At 43.7% G+C, this 25,501-nt stretch overlaps 3 protein-coding genes, 1 long non-coding RNA gene and 5 other non-coding genes across 11 annotated transcripts; 3 read left to right on the top strand and 6 right to left on the bottom strand.

Annotated features, from left to right (window-relative positions):
- Nucleotides 1–507: 507 nt before the first annotated feature.
- On the top strand, nucleotides 508–6,328 carry ctps1a (CTP synthase 1a). Of its 3 annotated transcripts, XM_047019923.1 has the most exons (18): nucleotides 508–841; nucleotides 1,208–1,385; nucleotides 1,482–1,652; nucleotides 2,377–2,477; nucleotides 2,612–2,728; nucleotides 2,887–2,970; nucleotides 3,061–3,141; nucleotides 3,226–3,377; nucleotides 3,570–3,702; nucleotides 3,947–4,035; nucleotides 4,145–4,239; nucleotides 4,404–4,466; nucleotides 4,608–4,651; nucleotides 4,743–4,839; nucleotides 4,926–4,981; nucleotides 5,101–5,197; nucleotides 5,322–5,466; nucleotides 5,851–6,328. In XM_047019923.1, exons 2-18 carry the CDS (start codon nucleotides 1,220–1,222, stop codon nucleotides 5,948–5,950), a joined length of 1,791 nt encoding a protein of 596 aa, XP_046875879.1. In that variant the 5' UTR covers nucleotides 508–841; nucleotides 1,208–1,219; the 3' UTR covers nucleotides 5,951–6,328. The 3 variants fall into 3 exon arrangements, with proteins under 3 accessions (XP_046875879.1, XP_046875882.1, XP_046875881.1); XM_047019926.1 differs by lacking the exons at nucleotides 508–841; nucleotides 1,208–1,385; nucleotides 1,482–1,652 and adding an exon at nucleotides 1,893–1,918; XM_047019925.1 differs by lacking the exons at nucleotides 508–841; nucleotides 1,208–1,385; nucleotides 1,482–1,652 and adding an exon at nucleotides 1,986–1,994.
- A 1,215-nt stretch (nucleotides 6,329–7,543) lies between these two features.
- On the bottom strand, nucleotides 7,544–9,466 carry LOC124467611. Its single transcript, XR_006956087.1, has 7 exons — nucleotides 9,416–9,466; nucleotides 8,974–9,033; nucleotides 8,682–8,740; nucleotides 8,460–8,496; nucleotides 8,214–8,275; nucleotides 7,844–7,894; nucleotides 7,544–7,668 (listed from the first exon to the last, which is right to left on the bottom strand). It is a non-coding gene; the product is annotated as an uncharacterized LOC124467611 (long non-coding RNA).
- LOC124467634 lies at nucleotides 7,735–7,808 on the bottom strand. Its single transcript, XR_006956101.1, has one exon. It is a non-coding gene; the product is annotated as a small nucleolar RNA SNORD99 (small nucleolar RNA).
- Nucleotides 8,348–8,427, bottom strand: LOC124467637. The gene has a single exon (XR_006956103.1). It is a non-coding gene; the product is annotated as a small nucleolar RNA SNORD103/SNORD85 (small nucleolar RNA).
- Nucleotides 8,572–8,649, bottom strand: LOC124467621. The gene has a single exon (XR_006956088.1). It is a non-coding gene; the product is annotated as a small nucleolar RNA SNORD103/SNORD85 (small nucleolar RNA).
- Nucleotides 8,812–8,948, bottom strand: LOC124467622. Its single transcript, XR_006956089.1, has one exon. It is a non-coding gene; the product is annotated as a small nucleolar RNA SNORA16B/SNORA16A family (small nucleolar RNA).
- LOC124467623 lies at nucleotides 9,105–9,243 on the bottom strand. The gene has a single exon (XR_006956090.1). It is a non-coding gene; the product is annotated as a small nucleolar RNA SNORA16B/SNORA16A family (small nucleolar RNA).
- Nucleotides 9,467–10,799: 1,333 nt separating the features above from the next.
- LOC124467609 (protein FAM167A-like) lies at nucleotides 10,800–12,091 on the top strand. Its single transcript, XM_047019942.1, has 2 exons — nucleotides 10,800–11,298; nucleotides 11,474–12,091. The coding sequence occupies exons 1-2, from the start codon at nucleotides 11,074–11,076 to the stop codon at nucleotides 11,603–11,605; spliced, it is 357 nt and encodes a 118-aa protein (XP_046875898.1). The 5' UTR covers nucleotides 10,800–11,073; the 3' UTR covers nucleotides 11,606–12,091.
- A 6,978-nt stretch (nucleotides 12,092–19,069) lies between these two features.
- On the top strand, nucleotides 19,070–23,573 carry slc30a8 (solute carrier family 30 member 8). Its single transcript, XM_047019932.1, has 8 exons — nucleotides 19,070–19,512; nucleotides 20,224–20,387; nucleotides 20,571–20,717; nucleotides 20,904–21,057; nucleotides 21,340–21,646; nucleotides 22,077–22,182; nucleotides 22,615–22,749; nucleotides 22,925–23,573. The coding sequence occupies exons 1-8, from the start codon at nucleotides 19,433–19,435 to the stop codon at nucleotides 23,068–23,070; spliced, it is 1,239 nt and encodes a 412-aa protein (XP_046875888.1). The 5' UTR covers nucleotides 19,070–19,432; the 3' UTR covers nucleotides 23,071–23,573.
- Nucleotides 23,574–25,501: the final 1,928 nt, after the last annotated feature.

The raw sequence follows: 25,501 nt of genomic DNA, 5'->3' as shown, positions 1-25,501 counted from the left end.
CAATGGTTTTTCAAAGAGGTTATCAATATAAAAGCAAGATGCAAGCCCTGTTTGTGTTATTAAACAAATCCAAAACAATACAATAATTGTGTTGTCATCGAAAATGGAGAGACAATTAAAAAGTCCAGAGTGGAGAAATATAAAATGATGTGCAGCTTTTGGGGTATTAATTTCTCAGTTTAGCACCCATTGGCAGAATCTTTTTCACAGTCATCAGTAGCAATGTATGGCTCTTTCACTGTATATCAAGGTGATCTGAATTCATGATGGAGTTTGATCGCCACCTGCTGGATATTTACTGGTTGTACAGTCACTTCAAACCAGTCATGAAATCTCGGCGTGTGCTAGCATGCACACATTTTACGCATACTTTGTGCCCACAACAGCAATGGGGTTTAGCCGCGACTTGCAGCGTGAAGCACGACGCAATCACACACGATATTTCACAATAAAAGTGCATCTTGTGTTAACACACACTTTAATAAATTGAACATCCTACAACAAATATTGTACCATAATGTATCATTGTGGAATAACAGTCACTTTCAATTGTTATGGAAGGAAAATGGCTGAAACAACGGTAGCTGATAGTAGACGTTTTCATTTGTAAACCTTTATGTAGAAAAATGTATACGGCCTAATGCGGGTACTTTCACGACGACAGGCGAGGAATCGCTGGGAATGTGAGAAACACCATGCTCGTTGGTGATGATTGGCCAGCCAACACGTGTTGAGAATAGCTGGATGGTGAGGCACGACAAAGCGTCCGGTATTACATATCAAACTTTTTTTCAAACAAATTGCCTATTTGTAAGGCTGTTCTGAGAATCATTTTTATTTGGTGAGTAAGCGTGCTGTTTTTAACTACCCTGCTAGCTAACAAGCTAGTAAACATGCAATGCATAGAGCTCTGACTGAATAGGCTAGGGACCTAGCCAGCTAGCTAGCTGGCTCAGTTAAGGTTGCCTGGATAAATGTGTCCATGTAGTTTTAAATCATCAAACTAGCGTACATACTTTTTTCATCATAAGCAAGGTAGTTTCTGTAATGATTTGCCATTGTCATGTCGCTTTTCCCCTGTTAATTTAATTTAACTCTTTATCCAAGCAATTTTATGTATTTAAAAGTTAACCAAACCAACTACATAGCAACAAGAATATAACTTATATTTTTACCTTTTAAATAACCTGTCCTTCAACATTTATAGAACAACCTCAATATGAAATACATATTGGTTACTGGTGGAGTAATCTCTGGTATTGGCAAAGGAATCATTGCCAGCAGTGTTGGAACAATCCTTAAGTCCTGTGGCCTGCATGTCACAGCAATCAAAATCGACCCCTACATCAACATAGATGCTGGGACCTTTTCACCGTATGAACATGGTGGGTTTGTATCCTCAAAGCAGTCGTTTTTTCCCTTTATGTAATATTATTGTCACGGTTTGATATTAAACAATGTCACCTCATGATGCCTCACAGGGGAGGTTTTCGTGTTGGATGATGGTGGGGAGGTGGACTTGGACCTGGGGAACTATGAACGCTTCCTGGACATCCGGCTGACCAGGGACAACAATTTGACCACCGGCAAGATCTACCAGTCGGTTATCAACAAGGAGAGGAGGGGGGACTACCTGGGCAAGACTGTGCAGGGTGAGTGAGGGGGGACCACCTGGGCAAGACTGTGCAGGGTGAGAGAGGGGGGACTACCTGGGCAAGACTGTGCAGGGTGAGAGAGGGGGGACTACCTGGGCAAGACTGTGCAGGGTGAGAGAGGGGGTATTACCTGGGCAAGACTGTGCAGGGTGAGAGAGGGGGGACTACCTGGGCAAGACTGTGCAGGGTGAGAGAGGGGGTATTACCTGGGCAAGACTGTGCAGGGTGAGTGAGGGGGGACTACCTGGGCAAGACTGTGCAGGGTGAGAGAGGGGGTATTACCTGGGCAAGACTGTGCAGGGTGAGAGAGGGGGTATTACCTGGGCAAGACTGTGCAGGGTGAGAGAGGGGGGACTACCTGGGCAAGACTGTGCAGGGTGAGAGAGGGGGTATTACCTGGGCAAGACTGTGCAGGGTGAGAGAGGGGGGACTACCGAGGAAGAGGAGTTATGCCATTTTCTTTCAATGGATTTTTTATTAAATTATCAAGGGTTTGAGTTTATACTGCAGTCAGTCATATCAAAATAACAACAGCAGTATTGATGTACTGTCACAGGTGATGAAAGATAAGAAATACTTTAGGGACATTGAATGCAGACAGAGTTGAAATGGTCAGAATAAATGTATTGTATGCCATTCTGATACATACTGTTGAAGAGAGATGTAATAAAGCTTATTGAATTGAGACGATGAACCGACCACCTTTGTTTCGTCAACGCAGTGGTGCCACACATCACAGAGGCCATCCAAGAATGGGTGATGCGCCAGGCCAAGATACCTGTGGATGACGACGACGTGGAGCCCCAAGTGTGTGTCATCGAGGTAACATGAAACAAACGCCCCCTTTTTTTCTTACACTGCCACCGCCATGGAGATGTCAAGCTGGATGTCACTTAGCATTTAAGACAATGTCTGTCTTTGGGACTTAACTCACCCTTTTTGTTTTGCCTCTGCAGTTAGGGGGCACCGTAGGGGACATTGAGAGCATGCCTTTCATCGAAGCCTTTAGACAGTTCCAGTTCAAGGTCAAGAAAGAGAACTTCTGCAACATCCATGTTAGTCTCATACCACAGGTAAGACTGGACTAGTTGTACTATAATATATTCCCTTACAGACACACACACACTTCTTTCAGTCTCTCGAGTAGCCATCCAGCAAGTAGTATATACTTTTTTGACGTGCACACACAGTGCCAATGCACTTATTCTCTCTGTTGGGGGGGGTGTTGTAGCCCAGTGCTACAGGAGAACAGAAGACCAAGCCAACCCAGAACAGCGTCCGGGAGCTGAGAGGACTGGGCCTGTCCCCCGATCTGGTGAGGTTTCCAACAGAATCTTGCATCGCTCATCATGACCTAGAGTCTATGGTGAAGATTGCCCGGCTAATAGAACCGTGTTTCCAACAGATCATGTGTCGCTGTTCCACTCCGCTGGAAAACTTGGTCAAAGAGAAGATCTCCATGTTCTGCCACGTGGAACCAGAACAGGTACCGTAGCCTTTCCGTTCAGCTGCATACGTTTGGAGGTGGCGGATACACACAACACTGTTTGATTCATCTGTGGTCTCCCAGGTGATCTGTGTCCATGACGTGTCGTCCATCTACCGGGTGCCCCTCCTGCTGGAGGACCAGGGTGTGGTGGGCTACTTCGCCCGCAGGCTGGACATGCCCATTGAGACGAGGCCCAGGAAGATGCTCACCAAGTGGAAGGAGATGTCAGACAGGTGGGTGGACGCGGACCAGCCTCCAGGGCTATATGTGTTTGCTATTTTTTTGTTTGTTTGAATAAATCTCTGGTGTTAAATGCCACTTCTTCAATTTAATGTCTCATACTCTGTAATGCAGCCCTACCACCGTCTGGTGGATTGTTTGAGGGTGTAGCTGTAAATAAAAAGTGTGTGTCATCCTCGTTCTAGGTCAGACAGATTGCTGGAACACTGCTCTATAGCACTCGTGGGGAAGTACACCAAATTCTCAGACTCCTACGCCTCAGTTATCAAAGCATTGGAGCACTCAGCTCTAGCCATCAGCCACAAACTGGAGGTCAAGGTAATCATCTACCAACACTGTTCTGACTATAAACAGGAGTTTGTTTTGGGTGATCCTTTGCAGAGATTGAGAAATACTCTTGAGTGTGCATACATATTGAACTACTTAACAATACATAAATTACATAACTGCAAGCTACATGCCAGATGGTGTTGCCAGCCAAAACTAGCTGCCCTGCTTAGTTTTTTTCCATTATCTTTTTTTCCCTTCGATCCTCTGTGGTCTCTTTCTTTCTCACTGTTAGTATGTAGACTCTGCAGACTTGGAGCCAGAAAAGTTGCAGGAGGAGCCAGTGAAGTATCATGAGGCGTGGCAGAAGCTCTGCAGTGCACAGTGAGTTAAGGGCTTACAGGGGAGGGGGGGGGGGGGGTACACCAGCTCCATGGAAGAGCACCTCAGAATAGCGTTGTGACATTGGGTTGTCGTTGTCTTGCCTGCCTAGTGGTATCCTGGTTCCGGGGGGGTTTGGTGTCCGAGGGACCGAGGGAAAGATCCACGCCATCAACTGGGCCAGGAAACAGAAGAAACCCTTTCTAGGTACCAACTACTGGCTATATTGTGTCAGCAACCGACTTAAGACTTTTAATGCGATTATAGAGAACCAAAATAGAGGAGATGCAGTTTTTTTGCATGTTGACACATTATCTCAAGCCATGGTGCCAGCATCGTTGACCCCACAGCTGGTTCTTGTCTTTGGGTAGGTGTGTGTCTAGGTATGCAGCTGGCCGTGTGTGAGTTTGCCAGGGATGTTCTGGGTTGGAAAGGTATGGACAATTTTTTGTTTTTTTATATGCACACACACACTACACATAATTCATCCATCAGTGGTTCTTGATAGTCATAAAACGGGTATGGTGATGGTCACTATGGTAACGGTCACTCGATTGTTTTGTTTTTCCCCTCAGATGCCAACTCCACAGAATTTCACCCAGAATCTAAGCACCCAGTGGTAGGTCTTATCTCTCAAACACAGGACAGATTTGGCCTTCTAATGACAGGTCTTGTTGATCGTCAAACCGGTTCCTTATTGATCGTTCCAGGTGATTGAGATGCCAGAACACAATCCTGGCCAAATGGGCGGGACCATGAGGCTTGGAAAGAGACGGACCGTCTTCAAGAGCACCAACAGCATATTGCGTAAGAGCAACTGGCATTAGGTGACATTGTCATGACGGCGTAAATGATCGAGGTCTCTTAATGGTTGCGTGGCTTTTGCGTTGCAGGAAAGCTTTACGGAGATGTTGAGTATGTTGATGAAAGACACAGACATCGATTTGAGGTTGGTGAATAAGCCAAATCTGGTTTCACTATAATACGTTTTAGACCTCTTGGTTGAGCCTAGCAATTTCTTTTCCATTGGCCTTTGTGGGTTATTGATCATGTTGGCCCCTTGCGCAGGTCAACCCAGAGCTGAAGCAGCACTTTGCTGCAAAGGGCTTCCACTTCGTAGGGGAAGATGTGGAAGGAGAGAGGATGGAGATCATAGAGCTGGATGGTCAGTTCATTTATTTTCCGGAATAACACTATTTTCTTTTGAATAAATGACCATGTAAGACTGAAAGGTCACATGCAGACTGGGATTCCGGTAAGATGCTCGTCTTTTCCTCACGTTCTCTCAGACCATCCGTACTTTGTGGGGGTCCAGTACCACCCTGAGTTCACGTCCCGCCCCATCAAGCCCTCCCCACCGTACTTCGGTCTGCTGCTGGCTGCGTCCGGGAAGCTGCAGGGCTACCTCCAGAAGAACTGCCGCCTGTCTCCACGGTAACCACCTCTACGTTGTGCGCTGCGTACATTATTCCAGTTTCAGTACACGCGTTTCCACTGCCCAGGGATCTCCATTTACTCATTTAAATGCCTTTTGGTGGGGACATTCTGTGTGGGAAAACAGGTTGCCCTGTTTTAGTTCCATGGGAAAGATGCACATGAATGGATGAATAACTTCCAAAAAAGACAGCTGGTGTGTGGGTAGTGAATCAGATACGCAATCAAATGAATGCATGACATTAAACTCAAATGTAGTTATGAAATTAAAGATCCTGTTTCACCATGTTGACCGTTAAAGGCACAACAGAATCCTGTAGAAGAGCTTGGGTGTAATGATTGGGTGTAACGTTCTGTCTCCCCTCCCCTCCCCCCCCTCCATAGGGACACGTACAGTGACCACAGCGGCAGCAGCAGTCCAGACTCAGAGGGCAACTTCATCCCAGATACCTCAATCTCCCAGGAGATGAAAAAGGAGTGCTAAGCCTTATAGCTCAATGTATATTTTACTGGATGAGGTTACATATCTTTAGCCAATTTCAAAGTGTCAGGTGATGTATAAACATTTGAAGAGGACTGAATGAACCAGGCTCACCTGAACTACTCACAGGGATTTGTATTTTTGAATGCTCCTGACCTGGCAGGCTAAGCCATACTCCCAATGGTGCCAGTACTCTTTGTATTCATTTACATGATTGCCATGAAATTAGTGTACAAGTATTTCAAGTCGACTTTACATGTGCCAGTTATTGCCATTTAATGCTTCCTTATGTAAATATTTATCAATGAGTTAAAGGAACATGCAGTAAAATGTAAGTTAAGCTAATGCTTAATAAATCAGGACAATATATTTGGAAACCCACTCCATTGTGGTTTTGTTTCATTGTTAATATGTACATTGTCTCTGCGGGTGGGGAAAAAAATCGATTCACATATGAATCGCGATTGTCTTCTAGCAATTCACACCACAAGAATTTGTAAGCATAAATTGAATAATAATTTGATTAAAAATCAATTTAATTTAACAAATGTATCAAATCGTGACCCCCAAGACCAAAAGATTCCCACCCCTAATAGACAGTAAGCTGTAGATTTGCTGACAGTATTGAACTGTTGCTGGAATGTCAATTCAAGAAGTCTACTTATCGTCACCATTTCGTGAATGAGTGTTTACAAAACAAGTGAAAGTTTGCTGAAGGATTTCTAAGTATGATAAGGCAGAGAATTATTTTATAACTTGGCAGAAACAATACGTACATGGTCCTTTGGCATTGTGTCAGTGGCAATTACCCTGCAGGAATCCTCTGACTCAGTGGATAAGCATGTGTACCGTTCAGTCTGACAAACATGGTACCCCTGCTTCAAATCACTCAAACCAATTGATAATTTATTAAACTGATACCAATTCAGCAATATATGGACTGTGGCTCTTAGTCTGCCAGTTTAAAGTGTCATTAAAGGATTCATTGATTTTATAGGGCATTTCTCACTTCCTTAAGGTCTCCAAATAGGGTATGCAACTTTGTAAGCATATTGAATGGAAAGGTTATCGATTTGAATCATGAGGTACCAAGAGAATACCACCCCTGTCACAGTATCCCAGCTGGATGCGACTAAGCAGGTAGGTTTTGTGGCTCGTGTTGAAAGCTCTGTGGCACAAGTCAATTTGACGGATTCAGTGTAGACTAGCGCGTCCGATGCAACGCTATAGGCGGACGCTCGCATCCAGTTGGGACACTTCTGTTCTAAACTCACTTATCGTTCCAAAAAAGGTCTATAGAACGTCTGGATTAACAAATTTAGTCTCACCTGCATTTGTCAAGATATTATTTAAAAAGCACCATTTTTCCTTTACACTAGGTTACATTACAGCAAGTTGCAGTGAAGAGATGACAAGCATAGATGTTTAGGTTCATTTATTAAACATGTTCAATTGGCCATCAATCTAAACCAGGGGTGTCGAGCTCCGGTCCTCGAGGGCCGCTGTCCTGCATGTTTTAGATGTTTCCCTGATCCAGCTCACCTGATTCGAATGAATGGTCGTTATAACAACCCTTTTAATTGAATCAGGTGTGTTGGAGCAGGGAAACATCTAAAACATGCAGGACAGCGGCCCTCGAGGACCGGAGTTCGACACCCCCTGATCTAAACACAATGAACATGGTACGGTCAGCCAGCACAGGCCACAGGTAGGGACGTCACCTGGAAGGAAGGATGGTGGAACATGAAAATCTCACCCTTCAGCAACACAATGCAGCATCAGGGCATGACTGATCTCAGTCCCATATCCGCATGTTTCATCCAACAGTCACAATTATAATAGGGTATCATCACAGACCATCATAAACACTCGACACCACAAACATGATGATCATACCTGTTGATGGCCGCGGAGATTCCACCCCATGAAGGACCCTCGGGTAGGAGCCTAAAGAGCAAAACACGTTAGCAAGCAAAGCAGACACATCCACTACAAGGGACCCTACATTCTGGTTCTGCACAAGTGTGTTGGACAGTAGAGTGACTGCCAAAGGCATAGGGAAGCCATGACAGTCAAAGACTCCCCGTTGCTCTGGCATGCACTTGGAGAACAAGGGGCTACAGGAGAGCTCCGGTCCTTAGGATTGCATGCATGGGTTGAACCATGTGAGGGAGTTCTCCCCACCCAAATAAGAGTTGGTTGGGTCCATAGCCCGATGCTGCCATGAGGTAGGGAGGCTACAAAGGAACCTGCTGCTGTGACTCACCCAGTCCTTCATCTCAGCGAAATCCTAATCCATTGCTGGACAGGGTCATCTCCATGGCATCACTGATAGAATACAAGAGACATGTTAGAGCTCTGATTTAATATGCGTGTTTATATAGAGGTCTTCTGATACGAGTTGGCTCAGAAGAGTACATAAGAATTCTCATTATCGAGGCAATCCTCTCAGTGAGGGCAAGTGTGTCATCATAGCCAGCAAAAAAACTAGGTAAAAATAGTCTGGATTTACCTTAATCCATTGGGTCACCCCATGGTATCCACTGATCCTGCAATACAAATTTATGTAAGAGAATGCAATGCCTTTTCACAGGTTTAGTGAAATGCAAACATTCATTTTCTAGACATGGCTCAGTAGAGTACCAAGGGTTCTCATAATGGAGCTAGCTCTCAGTGAGGGCAAGTGTGTCATCACAGCCTGTCTGAAGTGTGCCACAATTTAAGATAATCATACCTTGATAATGTCCTCAGTTTCATAGAATTGAACTCAGGTCGGATCTGGGTTTCTTAGGTCTACAATAGGAAACAAAGGAATATAACAAATACACGCTGCATTTGACATTATGAACCAGGCACGGCAATATGAGTGTCCTTCCCCTTAATGTTGCTGAGACAGTTACAATAGAACTGAACAGCGACCGTCGGTGAAAGTTATCATTTTGGCATCCTGTTGACCGTTCTTTGCTACGAGATAACATGAACGGCTTCGATAGGTGCCTAGTTAATGAAATGTGTACGTTAAATACCTGTTGGTTGAAGCACCATATCCATTTGTCAATGATTAGACGTACAAACTCGCGTACCCCCTGTAAGAGAATGATTGTGTGATTAGCTAAGTAGCTACAGTAATAGGCCACCTAGCAGATTCATTTAAGAGTAGTGTTCTTTTCCAATATGTTGCTGAAAAGGTACATGTTAACTACACAGCGACCGTCGGCAAAAGATGATACTGTTGGCTCCTGTATTGACCGATCCAAGAAATCAAGTTCACTGAATCGTCTTCGATAAGGGCCGCAACGTGATGCATAGCCCACGTGGAGTTACGTGAAAGTATATACGGAATTATTAAAGAACTCAATCCACCTCCATTAACTCAGCATTAAAGCGATAACTCTCGCGTATAGAAGCACTCCTTTTAACTCAGACGTACATTAAAAAACATTTCACGCTTGCTAACGCTTTACTTACCGACCAACTTCGTGTCACATGGAGAAGAGAGAGACCGGAAAAGGAGGTCGATCTCTTTATAAAGAGTGGAAGAGCCTGTGGATTGGTCAAACATGTCATGCGGTCAATTTCGTATCGGAAGTAGTTAATTTTTGGAGGGAGGGGAGAAGTGTTTTGTTGAATGTTTGCACATTGTGTATGTATAGTTCTACATATGTCGTATCGTCGGTTATCTTTTGACATTAGCTGAAAAATCAAATCATAAGCTAGAGGCTTTCCACTGTATTTCTTGGAGTCGTAACTTATTGTTTTGTCAGTGGCAAATTAATATTAGGATTTGCGAAAAATACGAAAGTACACTAGTCATCAACATATTTCCTGTTTCTTGCTCTATCGGTTCATTTGATCTTACTATAGAGATACCCTAACTGCAAGTGCATGACAGTGGCAGTGTACACCAAGGCTTTCACTGCAAAATACCACTAGGAGGCAGCCAAGTGCATCACTCCAGTCAACGATCGAACGACTGTGTCATTGCATCTGCTGCTCAATAGGGAGCCCCTCTGGTGGGTTATAAGGACAGTTCTGAGTTGCCAGGAGCAGTTGGGTATGGTGATATCTTTGGAGGCTGTCATAATTTAGATTGAATGTGTTTTCCAGCGGGCAAGGGAATTACAACACTATCTTGACCATATCACTATTTGTGTCTGAACTCTTTCTTTCTCCTGGATTCTAATGTCCTTCTTCAGTTTTCTCCATTTGTCTCTTTCAGCTTTTCTTTTATCAAACTTAAAAATAGACATATGAAATCCTTCTTTACTGAGGAGAACTGTCCTTCCAGTGCTCTTCCAAATGTGTCTCCTTGAAACCCCTCCCCATACACTGGACTCAGTGTCATCTCTATTGAAAAGTCAAGAATGACTGTGCTAGTATGCCAAAACCCCATCCAGGATCTCCAAAGGGAGGTGACTTACTTTTGACACAAAGGACCTGTCTACATTTCCCTATTGGATGGCCTTTGTGGCTCTCAATTGGAGCACACCAAGCCCCTGTGTCTGTGCGTCTCTGAGCAACTTGCCTGTCTCTAGAGGGCATTAGAGTCCTGTTGAGAACTTTCATTGTCAGCCATTGAGGTTTGATACATTTCACACACACATTCATTCACACACACACAAACACACACACAAGTTGGTCTTTACTGCAGAACTGGGAGCTGCACAGCACCTCTCAAACCAAAAGTCTATGGGGGCGGGATTTGAAGGAGAGAGTGAATGGGGGGCTCTTTTCAGTTCTTTTGGAGGCAACAATAGTCTTTGTCCAAGATCTTCCACCATTCTTATTGGGGTTACCAAAGGGAGGGGTGCAGGCGGGCGGAGGGCTGGTTTTCCATAGCAACAGGAACAAAACTGCCTGGTCCCACACTACGCCTGGGATGAGCAGGGCTGTTGGAGAGGAGCACACAAACCTCTGCTGAAAGTCAGCAGAGTCTTATTCCTACATCAAACTGAGACAAGGAGGAGAGAGAGACTGGATGGGAGGACACAGAGAGAACAGAGGGCCATGTTGAGCTGAACAAGTGGAAGAAGCAAAAGAAAGGAGGAAAGAAAGGAAGGCAGCAGGTGTAAGAGGAAAGAAACGTCTTTCTACATAGGGGACAAGGACTAACACACGCACGCAGCATGAACAGGGACAGTCACAGTGAGGACAGTTTGTCATCGCTGGTTCTGGAGAACATAAAGAACAAACTGATAGACGCCTTCAGGACGACTGGGGACCCTGCCGACGTCTCGGGGTCTGGTCCTCGTGCTGGCCCCGTCAGGAGCATCGACAGGAGCCACCAAGCCAACGAGGAGCTGAGGAGAGCGAAGATAGATGGAGCTATAACCTGGCTGAGGTCTGAACTGGTAGGTGCATAGGTTCCTACAGACGATCCATTGTATGCCTTCCTGTTTGTTTGTAAATCCATTGTGCCTGTGACTATCATGTGTTTGAGTGTGTGCCCATGTGCTTGTCAACCCATCTGCTTTTGGGTGTGTTGGGTCCGAGACACTGATACCTTCTCCTGTCACAACCATGCAGCTGGAAATGCGCTCCCAGGACCGGCAGCTTGCCCAGACACTTCTGGGCCTCAACACGGAGATCCAGAGACTCAGGAGGGAAAGTATCTGTATGTCTGGGGCTCTGGACCCAAAGGCGGAGGAACACCACTGACCTCCCCCAGCCAAATTGCATCTGCTCTGAGGAACATTTCCAGAGTGGGGACTGAGTGGACCTAACTTACTGGAGCCCATGATGGGACTGGGACATTCTTTAGTGGATATCCATAGAGGTGTTTCATATCAACGTGGCATTGATGGATGGAATGATACCACAGTCAAAGGTCACACTCACTGCATGTGTGATAAATTGGTCACATAACTGGAGCCCTTCATTGGCTTGTGTATGGACTGATTGCCATAACCTTCCATCTCACAGAGTGCCTGTAAGATTTGCATACAAATGTTTATGGAGTTTTGAGAGTGTTCCATGTCCTTTAGCATGATTGTGCGATGCTTGATGGAGAATAAACCAACACTTGGATTTATGATATGGCTTTCCACATATGTATTGTATTCTAACTAGTCTTTAAGTACCACAAGAACCGAATGGTTTGAGGACATGCTTTTTACAGATGTGAATAAATGGGCGTTGTACATCACTTTGGTTTTATTTTCTTTATTGGGGATGACATACTGTTTGTACTTATAGTACCTGTCAGAAACGTAAGCTCCATAATGAAGACAGATATATAAACATATTTTTTCTCGTTCTGTGAAAATACCTTCTCAAATGCAGTGAAAAGACAACAGTGTCAACAAGGCCTGGTTGTGTCATTACGGGCCCATTTAACTTTCATGAACCTGATCCATCTGGGGGGGGCTCCCCACCAGGGAGGCCTATTCACTCATCGAACACACTGTAGTGTCAGTCAGGATCCACACCCAAGCATGGGGTTGTAAGGACTACAGGAACTATAGGAATTATGCACAGGATATTACAGTGAACCGTTTTCATTTGAATTGCCTCCTTTTGGTCTTATCCAACAAGTTAGACTACAAATGTTACATTTAGTAGGAACATTATTAGCCATTTCTCAGGAAAAATCAAACACACCATCACACACACATAATTGAGTCTTCCCTCAAAGGCAATTAGGGTTGCCCTTAGTCAAACTATGCCTATGATTAAAAACGGTGATATTCTATTCTTTAGCAGCCATTTTGAAACAGCTTTGTTAAAAAACACTGGGCCATAATATTCTGGACAAATCCCTCCCACAAGATTTACAATGAAAAGGGAATAACCTTAAATAATCTGAAAATAGCTTAAATTGAATTCAGATTGGTTACATTTTTACACTTTTTACGATCTTTTAGAAAATGTGATACATTATATGTATTTTAAGATTTGTCTGCCTGCCAATCTACCAACAGATTAAAACATTTACATTACATTCCAAGAGAGAGCTTTACAAAAGAGCATAGGTCACTGATCACAACAACGAGGTAGTCCCAAACATTGCAAGCAGCCAAATCATGACGCATACATTGTGAAAAAACTAAACAAGTGCCAAAGTGAAGACCCATAAGAGCATGCAGTTATATATAAGTTACAAATTAAAACAACATGAACCACAAAAAAAACAATGACCAACACTCACTTTATGGTTGTGTGAGAGTTTTGTCAATGCAACCATGATGTGACTGTACAGTAAATGACATCGGGAATAGACTGGGAAGCCTCCAATTCCCTTGACATTGACATTTGTTGTCACTGTTGATACAGTTCGATGGATTAAGGTACTGAGCTCCTTCTGCTGCAAAGCCTTCTGGGTAGAGAAGTAACAGGAGGCGGGGTCATACGCGTGGATAGACAGGACGAGAAGCTGACTTCACCCGAGCTTGTATAATAGCTACTGGCCCCTGCTTCACTCCCTGAGTCCCAGCAGACTTCCTCCTCTGGCTCCTCCTCTTCCCCCTCTGGTTCCTCCTCTTCCTCTGACAGCTCAAGCTTGAGCTCCTGGATGCCATTGTGGAGATCCATCAGCTGCCGGATCAGTGCCTGGTCCTGAGCACGCATCTCCATCTGAGGAGAGTGGAGAAACTGCACGTCAGCTGTGACACGGGACGATCCACACACGTACAGTACACTCACACACACACGTACAGTACACGCACACACATGTACAGTACAGTCACACACACATACAGGTTCATCTGTCAAATTAACATAGTTGATTAAGACAAAGAAAACTGCTGTTCTCCATGAAGAAACATCTCTACTTCAGAGCAGCTCTGGCATCATTTGGCTGATAAAGTTCATGTCCTCGATGTGACATAACCTGTGTTCAAACCTTTTCACATGCAGGGCTGTGTCTTTCACATGCTAATGTACATTTATCAAAGCGTCTTTCTTCTCTTTTTATATGAGAGGCAGTTTAATTGGCTGTATTGTGAGAATAGAATATTCGGAATTCCACCAGAGTTCTAGTTTGTCCCAGGAAAGAGGAATGTGTGAACAAAGAAACATCTCTGCCAATCTGCATTTCATTCCCCGTTAATTACGGCGTTGAACTAGGACTGGGCCAGCGCTGAGAGATGCTGGTTTTCCAAGCTTTTGTTAAAGCACGGATAAGAAGAAGAAACATGAACCTTCCTTTGAGTAAAGGTTGCACCCCTCCCCCCACCACCATCACCTTGGCTAAACTTAACTTGTGTGTGTGTGTGTGTGTTTGTGTGCGTGTGTGCCCTTTCTACAATCAGTACAAACCAAAGTCTCAACCATTTAATGGTGAAGTTATTGTTCCTTCTGAACGTTCTGCTTTCTCCTTCATCATGGCAACCAATGAATGCAGAGCCATCAGACTTGATTAAATCTAATGATCCAATGGTTCTACTTGGTAGATGTTTCCATTATTTGTACTACCTAGCAGCCCAGGCACAATGGGGAACTGAATGCTAGACTTAGAAGCTGGACCCGGGCGAGACAAAAGAGGGGACATAGACCCCTGTATCACATTATGTTCAAAGCCTGGCAATCATTGCTCTCTAGAGAGTGAATGTAATTGGATTGAGTTTTTAAATTTGTGTTTGTGTAGTGAGAAATGAAGTGAGAAGGTTAATTTTGGTGCCTTCAAGCTTCAAGATGCCAAACCCAAGGGTTGCCACTAGACCATGAGAGCATTTCCCATAACACCAAGAGCCAGTTTAGTGCCAGAACAACATTGTTAAAGTGGCCTACAGTGTCCAACCCTCTACCCTCACCACTGTGCCTCTTTGTGTGCCTTCCATCTGACGCCTGGGTTTGTTGTGTTCTATGTGCTTGGGACACTAGGTTGCCATGGCAATCTGTCTGGCCAAAGACAGCTAAATGCCAAGTGATATATTAATCATTGACAATGGGCTTTCTCTGCATTGGTGACAAAAGGGGTGAGGACTTGAAGAGAGGGTGACATCGTAACATTGCCCGCCCACCCCGAACATCTTAATCACAGCACAAGCGCTGACATTACACCCCAACACAATGACGTTTTGAATCACCAAAAAGATTTGATGTCTTGACCTTAAGGTCTGGTAGCCAATAAAATGTCTGGAGGAGAGCACACACTATGCTGTAAAGAACTTAAGTATTAACAGCACTAAGTATAGGAATTTTCACTTTTACAAATCATGTTATGTTATTATGTGATGTTATTATGTACGGATTATGTTACTGACAAGAGAATGATGTTTAATCATCAAATTTAACCGTCCCTAGCAAACCATACAATATGACATAACATTGCCTTTTAATAATAGACAAGGTTTATCTGTACAGTGAAAGTAAATAACCAAGAAAGCACAAGCTTGGTCAAAAAAAAAGAAAATTCTCAGTGAGGCTTACCAGTTCTCTACGAAGCCAGGCCAGTGCACTCTCTATGTCCAATCTGTAGGGGCTGCCCCCTCCAGTCGGACAGCCCACCTTCGGTACCCCCTCTTCTGGAGACGAGTCTCTGGTCCGGGGGTCCCTGCACACACCGGACCCGGCTGGCTCATCGAATGTGGCAACTCTACATGAGAAGTCTCTCAGTCTGGTCAGGACCATCTCCGTCATGGTATAGTTCACTGGTTTCTTCACACAACAGATCACTGTCCTGGTTGGAAGTCTGGCTAGGTTCTAATATCGGGTTCCTTATGCTTTTTAGATACACTTTCTGTGTATGTACTAAGTTTATTTCAGCTGTAGCTAGATACAGCGTTGTCTAAAGAATTCTATCTCTCTTCTGGCTTCACTTGTACTTTTCTGGTGCTTTTGCCGTGGACTCAAATCTTAAGAGGAACACCTCTTCACCTCCCCCTTTCATACACACACATGCACATCCCATTCTTTGGCACAGTGTGTGTGTGTGTCGTCAGACGGGTGTTTGCATGACGCAGCGAGGTTGACGTCAGCTCCTTGGCGTCAGCTTCACCAGTTGTTCACCACACACACAAACACACACACACATACACACACCACCCTTTTAGGGGGGAAAAGAGGGGTGTTGATTAAGCCAATCTAGCAGCGTCGATGTGACATCACTGCACTGTCTCCCCCTTGCCACCAGAAAGCACCTAGCAACGCCTCAAAGAAAGTTGTAAATCAAGACAAATGATATCAATTCCATTGGCATTCACGGATGTTTTTTTAATCAAACTTCCTCCACTTTCAGACCACCAAACTAAAGGAGAATCGTAACTCAGAATAGACTTGTCTTCAATAGAATAGTCTCGGCCAATTGTAACTTTTCTGAGCCCAAATTCAAGCAAACATTTAGTTTACAGCGCCCTCATGTGGCACATATTTGCTAAATGTTTTCTCGAAATCCAGATCTCTGAATGATGTCCAAAAGTACAAAGACAAATGGGTGTGAAATGAACGATGCGTGTGGTTGTCGTTTGACAATTCACTGTGCTTATTCAGGAATAAAGTTTAATTTACAATGTTAAGTAGCCTAATCACCAATCACTACCATGCGACTTTAAGCATGTAACTGTAACACATGTTCAAACTAAGTTCAGGCAATTGGGCCTACAGTCAATATCGCTCACATTTCTTTTACATGTCATTTGAAAGATAATTGACCATTCAGAAAGTTATCAGTAAGCAATAGCCTATTGACTGTAGGCCTATGGACTGTCTATTATGGAAGCAAATCGTGACCAAAATTCAAATGAAAATGCATTTCCAGAAATGCATTTTCATTTTAAGAATGTGGCTGCATTATTTGACTCATAAATCAAATTAGTATTCAATCATCCTATTTGCATTTTTATTTTCTTCTTTAAGACTGCTCATTCTTTCCCTTAATTAAAATGAAAACGAAAAAGACATTTGAAATTTAATTTTCAAAATATGCCCCAGCAAATAGATACCAAAATTCAATTTGAAATGTAAATTTGAAAATGAAAATGCATTTCCAGAAATGCATTTTCATTTTAAGAACGTGGCTGCAAAATCGTGACCACAATTCAAATTCAAATGCATTTCCAGAAATGCATTTTCATTTTCAAGAACGTGGCTGGAAAATCGTGACCACAATTCAAATGCAAATGCATTTTCAGAAATGCATTTTCATTTTAAGAACGTGGCTGCAAAATCGTGACCACAATTCAAATTCAAATGTATTTCCAGAAATGCATTTTCATTTTAAGAATGTGGCTGCATTATTTGACTCATAAATCAAATTAGTACTGATTAGTACTGAGCGGACATTGCATTTTAATTTTCATGTTCTGCCCGCAAAGAACTGCCCATAATTCGAAAACGAAAATGCATTCTGAGCGGCGCAGTAGAGTGACGTCAGTAGCCGCTCTTCTTCGGCTCCCTGCTGACCGAGCTACCCATCTTGTTCGGTAGGGGGCGGTGTGCACATACGCATTGCATTACATGGCAAATGTGCCGGGAAATTGATTGAATTGCCGGGTCTTTAGAGGACGCATCACAGATCATGGCGCTCCCTCAAATTGTGCAGACACTGATAGAATTAGCTGAGCTGGTAGAAACTAATAATATATCTGAGTCTGATGCCCGTGACCGAGTAGAACAAGTCACAGAGAGCTTGGCTGCATACTCTGCCGTCACAGACGTACACATTAATGAGGTTGCCATAGTACACCTCTCTTCAGTCCTGGAACGGCTGGATGCTGTGGAACCTCAAATGGGACGGGGACGACAAACCATCCACATCCCGTTCGAGTCCATCGAGAACTATTTATTAAATGGTCTACTTTTTCCTGTGAAAGCAAGCTGTTTCACCTTTGGCCTGGTTCAGACAAAATCTGAATTTCCGCAATCTGAATTTGAATTTCCGCAATCTGAATTTCAAGAATCTGAATTCCTGCAATCTGAATTTTAGAATGTTTTATTTTTGGATCAAAATAATTCAGTTGTATTAAATTTGGCATACAAATAATTCAGATATTATATATTCAACAGCAATATATTTCAGTTTTATGAAATTCGACACACAAATATTTCAGATCTTTCATATTCAAATTCAGATACTTTTATCAGCTTTCTAGCTCCGTAAATCCGTTGCTTTGCATCCTCCGACGGATGGTCTGGTGGCCGACAACAGCTCCGCTATGTCCTTTATTTTTAAACCATTTAATAAATAGTTTTCGATGGACTCGAACGGGATGTGGATGGTTGGTCGTCCCCGTCCCATTTGAGGCTCCACAGCATCCAGCCGTTCCAGGACTGAAGAGAGGTTTACTATGGCAACCTCATTAATGTGTACGTCTGTGACGGCAGAGTATGCAGCCAAGCTCTCTGTGACTTGTTCTACTCGGTCACGGGCATCAGACTCAGATATATTATTAGTTTCTACCAGCTCAGCTAATTCTATCAGTGTCTGCACAATTTGAGGGAGCGCCATGATCTGTGATGCGTCCTCTAAAGACCCGGCAATTCAATCAATTTCCCGGCACATTTGTCATGTAATGCAATGCGTATGTGCACACCGCCCCCCCTTGATTTATGAGTCAAATAATGCAGCCACATTCTTAAAATGAAAATGCATTTCTGGAAATACATTTGAATTTGAATTGTGGTCACGATTTTGCAGCCACGTTCTTAAAATGAAAATGCATTTCTGGAAATGCATTTGAATTTGAATTGTGGTCACGATTTTGAAGCCACGTTCTTGAAAATGAAAATGCAATTCTGGAAAAGCATTTGAATTTGAATTGTGGTCACGATTTTGCAGCCACGTTCTTAAAATGAAAATGCATTTCTGGAAAGGCATTTTCATTTTCAAATTTTACATTTCAAATTGAATTTTGGTATCTATTTGCTGGGGCATATTTTGAAAATTAAATTTCAAATGTCTTTTTCGTTTTCATTTTAATTAAGGGAAAGAATGAGCAGTCTTAAAGAAGAAAATGAAAATGCAAATAGGATGATTGAATACTAATTTGATTTATGAGTCAAATAATGCAGCCACATTCTTAAAATGAAAATGCATTTCTGGAAATGCATTTTCATTTGAATTTTGGTCACGATTTGCTTCCATAGTCTATAGCTACATCTCTACACAGTGGGTCTTTTCTTCAGTCAACCCCAACGGAAGGCTACAGGGTGCTGCAAGCGGCTATTTGCACACGGTGCTTCGTCACAAGGCTGAGATGCTTCAAGCAGTTTGGCAAAGTCTAGGCTACTCCATAACTTGTATGTTTGCCAATATCATGTGAGAGAAACGAAACAAGGATTAAGGATCTTGCAGGCGCACACCTTCTTGAGGACACTGCTCTACGTTGACATAGTGATGGGACTACACTAAAAAATAACACTTTGAGGCGCACACCTTGAAGAAACTGCTCTACGTTGATATGATGATCGGACGGAACAAATAAATAAACTTTAATATACTAATATCTACTAATATACTATATCTAGATAACAACTTTGTTGTTTTAGTTTTTTTTTAAGTTTTTCAGATACAATTTTAATTTAAGGTTTAGAATTCCTTTGAGAATCATGTTCAGAAAGAAGGACCCAGAAAAAAGTCACCTGGTTACGGAGAAAAAAGGCAATATGTATACCATCACCATGGGAAGGTAAAGTTATATAAACGTATTTTTTTGTTATAATTTAGGTGTTTTCATTTAAATTGTTAAGACAATTCATGTTAGTTCAGTTGATATGCAACGTATCTTCTTACAATCTTCATAAAATAAGTTATTTGGACTTTACACAGGTTAATCCTCACACCAGCCTACTGAGACCAAATCTGAATTAATATGGGTTTATTTGTAGTTTTAAAGTTTTGTAAATATTTTAAAGTATCGAAACTAATTAGTGTTGAACCGACAAAATGTTTTCTTTGCTCACGTTTCCTTGTCCAATTCTGAATGACACAACACTTTACACACGGATCTAAAGGGTCTGGTATTAGCAGTGCGCAAAAATCGACCTTTCAAGTAGCCTACTCCCCTCGCTTCAAGCTTGTGACCTCAACAGCGGTTGTCCATCACCGATTGCGCTCCGGGTTGAAGAACAAGCAAAGCATGTTATCCGATTGAATAATCCAATGCTATAGGCCTATTACAAATTTGACACACGCACGCACAGGCACACATACACACACAGAGAAGCAGAAGCTTCACAACCGTTGTACATTCATTTTACTAAGTTAATACACTTTTGCTATTTTAGGAAAAGCCTATTTTTTACAGTAAATCTAAAAGCTAATTCTTACATCCTGGATTTATTAAGGTATTACTCGACTCCCATTATCTTTATTAATGTGATTGTTCCCTTTAATTCAGTGTTTCAACAGATGAAGGATTGGAGAAAAATGGGGGGGACATTAAGCATTGCCATGACAACAGTCTGGCTCAGGAGAGCAGAGAGCAAGAGAAGAAGCAGGCCCGAAAGAGACTCTATGTGGTCTCAGTTATATGCCTGGTGTTCATGATAGGAGAGATCCTAGGTGAGAGAATGACACACACACACAATCATCGTATAGTCCATGCCCCCATCTCCACCACCTTGGCAGTGTGCCACTTGGTTTTGAGAGTGATCTCTCTCTCTCTCTCTCTCTCTCTCTCTCTCTCTCTCTCTCTCTCTCTCTCTCTCTCTCTCTCTCTCCCTCTCTCTGTCTCTCTCTCACCAGGGGGTTATTTTGCGGGCAGTTTGGCGGTGATGACCGATGCTGCCCACTTACTCGTGGACCTGATCAGCTTCATCATCAGCCTCTTCTCCCTATGGCTCTCCTCCAGACCTGCCACACACAGACTGAGCTTCGGTTGGCACCGCGCCGGTAACTCCTCTTCCTCCTCTTCCTCACCAGGATCCTCATCCGTGTTCATCTACCTCGGATGGTTTCCAGAAAATGTGATCGTTTCATTGTCTCACTAGTCTTCTCCAAACGTCTCTCCTTCCTCCACCCCTTTCTCCTTTTCCTCCCTCCCTTTTCCCCTGTCTTCTGCTCCCCTGGTGCCCTTAGAGATCTTGGGGGCTCTGCTGTCCGTCTTCACTATCTGGCTGGTGACAGGTGTGCTGGTCTACCTGGCCATAGAGCGCATCATCAACGACGATTACGTCATCGAGGGCACCATCATGCTCATCACTTCTGGCTGTGCTGTGCTCGCCAACATCATGTGAGTGAACCCAAAACCAACGTCCCCTGATCACGACCGCTTCTCCACTCCAGTTATGAGCAGTAAGAGAGGGGGCCCCTTCTTCACCCACCCAGCGTACCACACCTAAAATATAATATCACGTGTTGACCACATGTAAAATGGCATGCTTTTTGCCCGTATCATAAATTGCCAAATATGAATCACCAAGTCCGTTTCGTAACAGAGGATTGGTCCTCAGGGATTTCCCTGCCTGTGTAGAGTAGAAGTAATGTGGTCTGTTTGGTTTGTTTGGGGGGGCAGCATGGCTCTGACCTTACACCAGTCTGGTCACGGGCACAGTCACGGTGGGCTCAGCAGCTCCCACGGCCACGGCCACAGCCACAGTTCCAAAGAGGACAAGGGCAAGGGTCACAGCCACGGCAACAGTAACCATGCCCACGGTGACCATGGCGACAGCGACGTTGAGCACCAGGGGACCAAACTGGAGCCGGGGGTGAAGGCCAAGGCCCAGGCTAACGCCAGTGTGCGTTCTGCCTTCGTGCACGTGATGGGAGACCTGCTGCAGAGCATCAGCGTGCTCGTCAGTGCTGTCATCATCTTCTTTAAGGTCAGAGGTCAACCATGGAGAGCATGTAGGTTTGTGTGTTTTATGCGTGTATGTCTGGGCTTGTGTCACTGTGCAAATATTGGTTTGACTGTGATATTAACGGGTGTGACTTTGCTTTGAGCGTGTGCCTATGTGTGCATTCTTAATCATGCATCCAGCCTCTTCTCCCCTCTTCTTCCTGTCCTTCTTGACATCTGTCGAGCCAATAACGTTGATCTGCTGGCCAGAATAGATAGTACTTTTTTATCAGAAAGTCTAAATTAACTTCCCGTAGGCTTTCTTATGCAATGGGTTTCTGGCGTTACCAGTCGTGTGCAAATAGAAACAACTGTCTTTTATTGTGATGAATTTTATTTTAAAAAAATATTAAAAAAATATAATGATTGATATTTCAATGTAACGTTTCTCTCCCTCTCTGCCTGTACTCTAGCCGGAGTATAAGATAGCTGATCCCATCTGTACGTTCCTCTTCTCCTTGTTTGTTCTGGCCACCACAATCACCATCCTCAGAGACATCCTGGTAGTGTTGATGGAAGGTGAGGAGTCTCTCTGATGTGCTCTGTCTCTCTCTCTCTGTCTCTCTCTCTGTTTCTCTCTCTGTGTCTCTTTCTTTCTCTCATTCTCTCTGTCTCTCCATGCTTTTCTTAGTTTCTCTCTGTCTTTTCTGTGAGATGTTGATGTTAGTCATATTGAGACGCGATATCTTGATAAAGGCTGGGTTTCCCAGATTCGTTAAGAAGCTCTTAACGCTAAGGAACCTTAGGAACGTTATAACAACGTTCTCGAGCGCTGTTCGAATGTTCCTAAGAAGATCTTAGCCTTAAGAGCTTCTTAACAAATCTGACAAACCCGGCCAAAGTCTGTACATAGACATGACCTGTACTGCAACTCGACTGCTAACTGTCACTTCTCTATTTTGATCCCCCCATTCCTCTCTCTCCCACCTGTCCCACCACCCCTCCCCTCAGGTATCCCTGGGGGGGTGAAGTACAGTGAGGTCAAGGAACGTCTCCTGGCAATAAAGGGGGTCAAGACTGTCCACAACCTCCACATCTGGGCCTTGACCATGAACCAGGTGGTCTTGTCAGCTCATGTTGCCATAGGTACGGTCTTGTGTTTTGGCTTTGGTTGCTCTGTCAGTAGCGTGTGTAGCATGTTTTTCAGGCTTTCCCTCAGGTCCCAGAAGTGTCCCAAATGTGTCACACATTATCACAGACAGAAACCCAGTGCTGTCTCAAGTATCGTCTGATTGGTCAGTTCCCTTTACCTCCTCCACAGATGACTCAGTGGATTCCCAACCAGTCCTCAGGGAGATGACTCAAGCCTGTTTCTCCACCTACAACTTCCACTCAGTCACCATTCAGATGGAGCAGCAGGCCGACCAGAAGCCTGGGTGTACCTTGTGTGTGGAGCCCGCAATGTAGGCTTCTACCTGGGAAGCCATCTAAGCCAGAGCCCCATAGGAACAACCCGACACCAGGAGGAACCTGATGAAACCACAAAAACTGGTTTATCTTTTCCAGGATGGATATGTTGACTGAGTGGGGTGTCGTTCTATCGTCATATGACAGTACCTCAGTGCCTCTGTTCAAACTTTCCCAAAGAAGTAAGGATTAAAAGATTAGGGGATTGTGCCTTTAGTAAGTGTACAATCACAGACGAACAAGCTGTTTCCTATCACAAAGTTTATTTAAGGAATTGTTTTGAAAAACATATATTCTTTTACAAGAACATTTACTATAGCTTATGCTAAACATTCTAATACATAGATTTGATTTTCATTCTGAATGTCCCTGATGGCTATTTTGGCAGATTTTGAAATGCCAGATACATTTGATTTATTATAATCTGTACTTTGAAGTGTTGCAGCTCTAGCAGCACTGTGTCATTTAAAACATGTTAAATTAATAAAATGTACTGTACTCACATTATTGTGTAATTTATTTCCAATAAGGAGCCATGTCAGCCTATACAAAGGACAAAGAACAATCAAAGTAAGTGGTCAGGTTGGGTTGTTCTAGATAAGTGTCCGAAATGAGAAGTAATACATCCAACATCCAGAAGGTTTGGGTTACAGTACCAAGTAAATGTTATTGGATCACTGCCAAAGGAATTCTAGACATAATGCTTGGTCATAGTCAAACTTTGAGATTAGCCAAGATACCAAAGATGAAGCATATTCACTCTGACACTACGATCTATGTTGTTGAAATAGTATGTGTGTTCTTTGTAAAATTCTGTTTTAGGTCTGGCATTCATAAAAAGTCACTGTGGTTAAACAATATTGAACTCTTTCTGCCCTCTCACTATCATCATCATCTCCTCTCAAATATAAGGGTTGCCTGGCAACAGGCGCACAAAGAATCTATTGTTTTGTTGTCCACGTTGATCTCTTTCAATGAATTTTGACCTTGTGAAAGCACGGTACAGTTATAAGGAATCTCCTCAGCCAGAGCTGGGAGTCGTCAGTGCAGTGGGTCGGCCATCTTGTTTCCCAGGAGGCCTGTAGACATGTCTGTCATTCTGCTCCAGCAGACTCTTCCCCTGGTTGGGAGATGTTTATTAACACTACATGATCCTAACTAAGTTCATTTTATTGAAGGGGATGGAGAGGGATTACCTACCCTACTGGAGTCATTTTATCATGTTTTGCAGAGAGTAGTTGCTACAGTGTGGTCTTGCTTTTAGATGAATGAAACAGGCTAGAATAGCCCTCAGGTAGGGCCACTGGTTTGCTGCATAGTCACATTATCCCCATTTGCTGGACGTATTTGTATGCATCATGGCAACCTGACTTATTTTCATGTCCCATGTCAACCTAGCATTTGGAAAGTGTGCCCATATAAGCAACTATGGCTAATGGCTTGGCTATCAAACAGCATTCAACAGATGACTCAGCAAATCTAAGCTTGCCCTACGTCTCTGACAGACGAATTGTGTTTCTCTGTTCACCTCTCGCACAAACCTCTGTATGCAACCCTTCCTCTTTGCTGTTTGCACCCCGCTCTACTCTGCTCACATGCCCTGACATACACACACACAAGCACACACACAGCCCTTTTGCAACACACACACAAGTTCTCTCTTCCTCACTCGCTCACACACACAGATTCAAACACACACACACAAACACACACACACACACACAGTAAAGCCCCTTTATCCCAGTCACTGCATAGCTGTAATGCGCAAAGGAATGCACTCGAAAGGGTGGGGCTCTAGACCCTGTCGGCCATCAAAAACACACCGCATACTACCTCCCAGCCTCCCTCACTCTCCTTTCCTCTCACTCTCCACTCTTTAATCCTCTGACCACTTCTGTCTTGAGGTGAGGGCTGAGTGTAGCTCTATGGACTTTGGATTGCACCCTCTGAGCAGGCTATTGTGTACCCCCCCACACCACCCGCCCCCCATGAACCTAGCCCTGGAAGAACAAGATCAGTGTGCTTTTAATTAAACGCGGGATGACTGAGTATGGTAGATAAGCCGTCTGAGCCTGATATCGCCCAGCACTATAGTCATCACACGGCTCACCTTTCCTCTCTCTGGCCAGGGGAGTTCCCCTTCCCCCCCTCAGCCAGAGGCCTGCCAGCCTGCCTGTATGTGTGTCTGTTTGCCTGTCTATCTACCTGCCTGTCTGTCTGCTTGTCTGCCTGCCTGCCTGTCTTTCTTTAAGCTTGTCCCACATGTGTTTTTCTCTCTCTTGGGAGATGACTTGGGTCATTTTGAACCACTGATTAATTGACCATTTACATTTGACCATTTACACTTTCTGAGTACATTTCTCACGGTAAGTTTGGCTGATGGAGTTAAAGGAAACTGTGATTAATTCATTTCGGAGAGCTTCTGACACAG

Source organism: Hypomesus transpacificus, chromosome 4 (genome assembly GCF_021917145.1).
Source record: "Hypomesus transpacificus isolate Combined female chromosome 4, fHypTra1, whole genome shotgun sequence".
Classification (NCBI taxonomy): Eukaryota; Metazoa; Chordata; class Actinopteri; order Osmeriformes; family Osmeridae; genus Hypomesus; species Hypomesus transpacificus.
Note: the sequence above shows the minus strand (reverse complement) of the source record. Positions and strands in the feature narration are given on the sequence as shown.